Source organism: Chiloscyllium plagiosum, chromosome 2 (assembly GCF_004010195.1).
Source record: "Chiloscyllium plagiosum isolate BGI_BamShark_2017 chromosome 2, ASM401019v2, whole genome shotgun sequence".
Taxonomy (NCBI): Eukaryota; Metazoa; Chordata; class Chondrichthyes; order Orectolobiformes; family Hemiscylliidae; genus Chiloscyllium; species Chiloscyllium plagiosum.
In genome coordinates this window covers 34,742,558-34,750,278 of record NC_057711.1, presented here as the reverse complement: position 1 = coordinate 34,750,278, position 7,721 = coordinate 34,742,558, and the positions used below count along the sequence as shown (strand labels likewise).

The window sequence follows — 7,721 nt, the reverse complement described above, 5'->3', positions numbered from 1 at the left end:
CTGGCTGGTCCGGGGCCCCTTGGGAGAGGAATCCGGCATGAATATGGGTTTTATTACATTTGATGTTAACACATTCCGAGCATGTAAGAGACTTAAATATACACTCTGGTTAGTTGTAGGTTAGATTAGTAGATATTTGAGTTTTGTTTTTTTTTTCCTTTTTCGGTATTTTTTCTTTTGTTAAAGTTTGGCTATTGTATATTTGATTTAATTGCATATCAATGTTTGTATTTGAGAGTTTTGTTTATTTTTGTAAACTTGTAAAAATGTTAAATCTCTAATAAAAATATCTATAAAAAAAATTTAATGAAGAACACAGATGTGCTTTGAGTCCTTCAAGAAAATTACCATGGATATGAAATATCCAAAAAAAGTGGTCTAACGCTCCTACAAAGTGTTGATGGGGAAGTCTTTGAGTTGTCCTCTTCTTTTTAAATACAGGACTTGTGTGATTACCAGGGAGCAATCAAGAGGAGGCGGCGTCATGGTGATAATATTGTTAGGCTGATAATCCAGAGCTAATGCTGGAGGGACATGGGTTCAAATCCTATCATGGTGAAATTTGGACTCAATAAAAATCTAGACTTAATGCAACCATGTAACTACTGTTGATTGTTGTAAAATCCCATCTAGTTCATTAACATCCATTAGGAAAGGAAATCTACCATCCTAACCTGATCTGACCAATATGTGACTCCAGACCACAGCAATGTGGTTGACTCTTAACTGTCTTCCCTGCCTTAATGTAATTAGGTTTGGATAATAAATGCAAGCCAATGATGCCTTCATCCCATTTTTAAAAATGTTAAGACCATATGATCAGAAATGACTGACGATCAAGAGGTAACTTATAAAATGATCAATGACATCCCCTTTTCAGCAGGAACCTAGGGAAACTGACATGATGATATGAAGAGGTCAAAAGGAACAGATTCAGGCTGTTCCTGGTTAAGTAGAAGTAAGGATGCCTTAACCTACTCCAGCAGTCCCACTTCTGTTCTTCTGCCTCAAGAACATATAATGTGGGAGTTGCATTCTTCAAGGGAACTTAGTCTAAGGAGAAACTAGACCTCAAAATCATGTTAGCAACCATCAAAGCACCAAACAAAACTGTCTGAGCAGTCTTATTTGGGGCTCTACTGCATAGATTACAGAGCTGACTACTCATCCATCATTTATTAGAGGGCCTTAATGGCTTGCTGAATGGCCCTATACAAGCTGGAGTCAATCCCCACATGTTCTGTGTCATTGGGTACAAGCTGTCTAGCAGACAACCTGTGGGTTGGAAAGGTCTTTGACTATAAGGATCAGTCTTTGTCTTTAGGGTACATTCTTAAAATTATCTTCTCTAACCTCTCCCATAAATCTAGCCTATGACTTCTCCTTCTAGCAGACAGATCCTATCCCATAACCCTGCCATTACTATACCAGATGAGGTTCTCACTGAAGACCCGACCAGCCCATCCTGAGGCATCTGCTTAGTTAGGTCATGTGGTGCAGTTGGATCTCCTGCGATGCTTTCTGTCAGCTTCTCTTCCTCCCGGTACTCTACATTTTGTTGATCTGGAAGGAATCAGAGGGACAAGGGTTAGATTTTTCAAGAACTTATTAAGGAGCAAAGATAGACAACTGGGAGTGGCCACACTTTGCCACTCTCGGTGTGTGAGGATGAGATTTGAATGAACAAGAGTGAAATGTAGTCAATAATCTTGTAGGATGCATCCTCTGGCTGGCCACATATGACTGCCCTGAGCCCCCAGAATTTCCATGACTTACTCCTCACATTTGGAGAAAACCCAAACAGATTCTATGCCTCTACCTTTCAACATTTCCTGCAGTCAAAATAAACATCTCTTTTTAAGACATTTTAATCAGTGGCATGGACACCAGACAACCTGACAATTAACAGCAGGACTAATGATGCCAACCCACTGATTTAATTATAATGAAAGTTCTTGATGCTTCTATTAATGTACTTGTCTTTAAATACATACTTCATTTAAAATTTTAGTTGCTAGCCAGACCTTTCAACACCCTCACTAGTTTCCATCCCCAAAGAAAAGCTATTCTACAACCTTATACTAATGATATAAGGAGACTAATCCTACAAAATGACCATCATTACTTCCGATGACCAACGCTGACTGGACATTTTTCTTGATGCATCCTGAGATGATTTCATACTTTAATTGCCTCTGCTTCCCACTCACCCACCCAAGTTAAACAACTGTCTTTCCCCATATCCTCAATATTTGGACAAACAATAAACAAAGATGTTGAAGGTTTTTTAAATAAAGATAATATTGTTTTAAAGTACCTATAGTAGCATGATTTTTGAACACATCGAACTGCCCAAAGTTCATGATGCAGGGATATTTATTCCACTGGCATTAGCTCATTACAAACATTAAGGGAAATTACAGTTAAACAAAGAAGTATTTCTGTGGAATGAAGCCTGTGGTTTAACTGGATTGAGGAATCTTTTATCTGTCTGCTCCTCCCTTTGTTCAAAGACATCCAATTAACCAAGGGTTCCGTTTGACACCTCCTTCATTATTGCCACCAACTGATGGAGGTCCCAGCAGAACTGCTCGGGCTCCCTAGCTCAGCATATTCCTTCACTGTTGCCTTCTGCTGCTGGGGAAGGATACAATGACCATTTATCAAGCAGTTGCCTCTCACAATTTATTCCTCTCACAGATTGACAGCACTCATCAATATCAGCAGCCATCTAGGTCAATAACACTGCTTTATGGTTGGTCTTCCTATTACTTGATGGCCCGCTTGATTATGATTTGCTATCAATGCTTGACACTTCAAGCTGTCAGTAAGGATGGGTTGCTTCACTCATTCTCCTTGACATGAATCAAGGTTGAAAAATGGTCGAAGACTCTATCCTTCCCCCTAATCCCCTCCAGCACATCAATAGTTCAATGCCTATTTGGACTCCTTTGTCAGTTCACACTGGCTTGATGGATTGTGAGCCTTCCAGTAATGGTGCACTTTACTGAAACCTACGAAAATTAACTGAAGCTGTCTGAGGTCTTCTTTCAATTTCGGTGACAAAGATGAAACCACATCTGGCTCCATCTGTCTGGACCTAGTTTCAATTTCACTCAAAAGTGCATCAGTGACACTTAGCTGAATCTTAGTCTGGTATTCAACTGTCTATTGGGTCTCCAATGCTCTAAGTTTGACAGATGTTTGAATTAGCTGAATGGGTTATTGTCTGTAAACACTTCAAACTTGGCACTGATGAGAGTGTTTCTGAACTTCTGGAAAACAAAGTACCTCAAAGCTAGAGTTTGAGTTCCATACTGGAGTAAATCTCTGCATTCCTCACTTTCAGCTTAAGACTCTGATTGGCATAAGCGTTAACTACTCATTTCAGCTGTTGAACCTATGACAGCACTCCTAAGTCAACCAGGGTCAGTTTCCTATGAAAGTGGGTAGCCAGCCAAGGGCAGGTGATCAGATAAGCTTCTGCTTGATGGTGCAAAGTCTTCACATGCTGTAGTCCAGCTCCCTTTGATGCTGCCACTTATAAGCTTTCTCAATCTCACCTGCAACATTCTCTGATTTCCTCAGCAAATCTTGGAATGGGGCATCTGATTGTACATAGCCTTGCATAGACATCCTGTGGAAGTGAATCAGACCAAGAAATGCATGTAATTCCATTTCCATATTAAGCTGGGGCAATTCTCTACCACCCCAATTTTCTTATCATCAGGAATAATGCCTTCCTTACTAACAAAGTTCCCATACTAGAAAGTTGACACTTCTAATGGTTTGTTTTTTTAAGTTAATGTGTGACAAGCGGGCTAATGATGTCTGGTCTTGAAAGGGTCTCTTCAAATGTCAAGCTGAGGGTGAGTATATCATTCAGATACTCAAGGATGGATTGGAAATGAAAGATTTCCTGAAGTTTTATCCATCACATGCATGAATTAAAGACCCCAAAACAGCGTTCTTCTGTATTCCCCTTGTGCTTGGGAAAGTCATCATTTCAATGTCTTGTTCAGTGATGGGTAGCTGGTTATTATTGTGAGTCAAAGTGAGACCAGAATTACATTGCACTTTTGAGGATTTGCAATCCTTCCTTAGCCTACATCAAGGTTCAGCATCCCTTATGAGGCTTTCCGTTGAGGGGCTCATAACTGACACGGACCCCCAGGTTTCTGTCTTTCATCTAAATCCCGAGGACTATAGGAGAACACTTCACAACTCTTGGACGACACCTTGCTCCAAAGGCTTTGGCAGGTAGTCTTGAACTTCCTTCCAATGATAGCATGGGTAAGGAATCTTTCCTTTTAGCTCATCTTCAGTCACAATCCTGTAGTTTACAAGGTCAAATATCCAATGTCATCATCATTATTGTTACTTGGGAGTATTTACATGGATGTTTACACTGGGTTGAGAAATCTTTTGTCTGTCTGCTTCTTTCTCCCATGAAGATGCCCTTTCTTCCCAATGAAGTTCTGTTCAGTCCAGCTGCCCTCACTCACCATCTCCAACTGCTGCTTGAGGTCCCAGTACAACTGCTTGAGCTCCCCTACTCAGCACTCATCCTTGCCACCTACTGCTAGAATGTTCCATTACTCTATGATTCTACTTCCAAATTCTCCAGTAGGTTAACCTTTACTTCCAAAGAAACCTCTGGAGAGTCCTGTAGGATTGATTATGTCATTTGTCCTGCGACTAGCTTGGAACCTTGTAACCAATCACGTCCAACTTGTTTGTTTTCAACTCACAAAATGGGAACGACAGTGAACTTCTGCAACCCTGAATTCTTAGAAGATCCTAACACACATTATGATCAGCAACCAAAGGTTTCTGATTCCAGTTCACCATCAAAGTATTTTCTTTGTAAATTCCATTAAAACTCTACCACAAGAACATTTTAGAAACTCAGTACAAGCTTTTGAAAGCCACATTTCATAATGGATTGAACCACTGGAGAACCAACCTATAATTGGCTGTGATTGTTCATGAACAGTCACCTCACCATCGCAGTGAGTCTCAAGTAGATCTTTAATCTTATCATCAGCGAGTTCATCAAAAGCACTCCTTCCAGCTGCACTCTTCTGTTTAGGATCAGCTCCATACTGTAACAGGAGTTTCACAGCCTAAAAAATACAATATACCATCATGAAAACTCATTCAGCTAAAAGGCTGAGGAATATTTGGGTTAAATCACTTTGTAATTTATATATTTTGCTATTTCACACTTCTTACACTTAAGGAGCTAAATTCCACCTTTGAAACTATCAAGTAATGATCTGACTTCTGAAATTTAGGAGTGTGTTCTTCTTAATGGTACATTTGTGGCTATGGATGGAATTTAATTGCATGACAGATTGGAGAACACCACATCCTTTCTCAGTGGAAGGTCAAGACATTTAAATCCTGATGATTTTAAGAATAATTGGATTTAAGAGGTTCCCTAATGAGCGTAAATTCCCACCACAAGCGGGCAAGTGACGTGCACTGGCTTAACTCAATATGGGATTGTTTTACCTTTGCAAGATTTTCAGAGCTCGCTCACCAGCTTGCCTGTTCCAGTGGGCTGTGCTGAATTCTGCCCTGTAAGTGTTGTTTTGCATGTGCTGTGACAATATGTGGAAACACTTAAAAATCTGTGAGAGACTTTCTAGTAGTCAGACATTTTCCTCAGCAACCTCATATCTTCTATAGGGCAGCGAGGCTGTATTAATAGAATGCACCCACTTCACTTTATCATCAACAAAATAAATGGCTTTTGGATCCCTTCAATCATAAAATATAATAACCTATAATTCTTACGCTTATGAAAAAGAAGTATTCATCTGAGAAAATAATGCTTGACTTTGTTCTATTTTAAAGTAGACACTCATTAAATTGGTTAAATTTGTCCAAAAAGGCACTTAAATCTGCCTCTAATCCTCATTATGGTTAAAAATAATATCAACAAAAGTAATAGCTACAAGAGTGCCAGTCATTAACTCTGGAATTCATTCTGCTACCATGCCTGCTACCACATGATAGAACTGGAAGGAATTTCAGGAAATGTGTATAGCATTTGAAAACGGCTATCTCATTTTAGCTTTACCACTGAGTTTGGCACTGATTGCGTGTCAGAGGAAGAGGTGCTGATCCACACTCTGCACTCACATCTCCAAAATTTAAAGAGTCAATTCATTTTAGGAATTTGGAGAGTTTGGGAGGTTCTGCACAGAGACAACCAATTGTAGAGGATGGCCTCAGATAACACAAAGCTTTAATCATGTGTCCCTGATGCATGACTAGGAGCAGTAAAGAATCAGAGAGAGATAACTTTGCCCATTAAAGGGAGGAAGCAACCCAACTACTGTCACAAGGAAGGTGTGGCTGGATGAAGCCAAAAATATAATTCACAATATAATTTTGCTTGATTTTAATGTAGAAAATACATTAATAATTTAACCTGGTCAGGAAAAATGAATACAGCTGCACATTCACCTACAACCTGTTGTGTACACCACAACCATTTCCACATTCACAGCTCTGCCTCATATCTTGCAAACATGTCTTTTTGACGTTTCACATAACCACCCTTGCCAAATCCACTACACCCACAGGTGAGCATATGCCATTACACTCACATCTAGGTCTGTTTGCGCCCCCCCCCCCCCCAAGAGGGAAAGAGAATGCTGGTGATCTTCAAAGGGTGTTCAAGAAACAATTTCCTAACAGTGAGGAAGAACATATGCGTTGTCTGCATTTGAGAAAGTCACTAAAAGTCTTTTTCAAGTTCATCTGTGGGGCATGGGTATCGCTGGCTGGCCAGCATTTATTGTCTGTCCTAGTTACCCTTGGGAAGTTAGAGGTGAAATGCTACCTTGAACCAGTCGATGTGTTGTAGGTAAATCCACTGGGAAGAGAATTCCAAGATTTGGACTCAATGACAGTGGAAGAACGACAACATATTTCCAAGTCAGGATGGGGAGTGGCCTGGTGGGAAACTTGCAGGTGGTGGTGTTCCCATGTATCTATTGTCCTTGTTCATCTAGTTGGAAGTGATCATGGTTTAGAGGTTGTCTAAGGATTTTTCCTGAATTTCTCCAGTGTAACTCAACAGTACACACTGCTGCTATAATAAAACACAGACCTATGGATGCTGGAGATCTGAAACAATAACTTAAAATTACTGGTGAAACTCAGATCTGACAACATCTGTGGAAAGAAAGCAGAGTTAACATTTCAAGTCAGTGACTCCAGGGGTTATGCTTCCTTCCCACAAATGTTGTCAGCTCTGCTGAGTTTTGCCAGAAATTTCTCTATTGTTATATATTGCTGCTACTGAGTGCCAGTGGTGGGGTGACTGTAATGGGGTGTAGGTTTGCTTGCTGAGCTGTAGGTTTGATATCCAGATGTTTCATCATCAGTGGCGACCTCCAAGTGAAGCAAAGCTGTTGTCTCCTGCTTTCTATTTGTATGTTTGTCCTGGATGGGGTTCCTGGGGTTTTTTTAGATTAGATTATATTACTTACAGTGTGGAAACAGGCCCTTCTGCCCAACAAGTCCACACCGCCCCGCCGAAGCGCAACCCACCCATACCCCTACCTTTACCCCTTACCTAACACTACGGGCAATTTAGCATGGCCAATTCACCTGGCCTGCACATCTTTGGACTGTGGGAGGAAACCGGAGCACCCGGAGGAAACCCACGCAGACACGGGGAGAATGTGCAAACTCCACACAGA

General features: G+C 40.6%; 1 protein-coding gene across 1 annotated transcript in view; it reads right to left on the bottom strand.

The window, feature by feature from the left end:
- Window positions 1-7,721, bottom strand: part of LOC122556192 (ankyrin repeat domain-containing protein 31-like) — a 193,113-nt gene that overhangs the window by 50,539 nt on the left and 134,853 nt on the right. The window contains exons 21-22 of the mRNA XM_043702735.1: window positions 4,967-5,126; window positions 1,429-1,563 (exon numbers count right to left, since the gene is read on the bottom strand). Coding sequence (XP_043558670.1) covers window positions 1,429-1,563; window positions 4,967-5,126 — 295 coding nt within the window. The remainder of the gene's footprint in view (window positions 1-1,428; window positions 1,564-4,966; window positions 5,127-7,721) is intronic.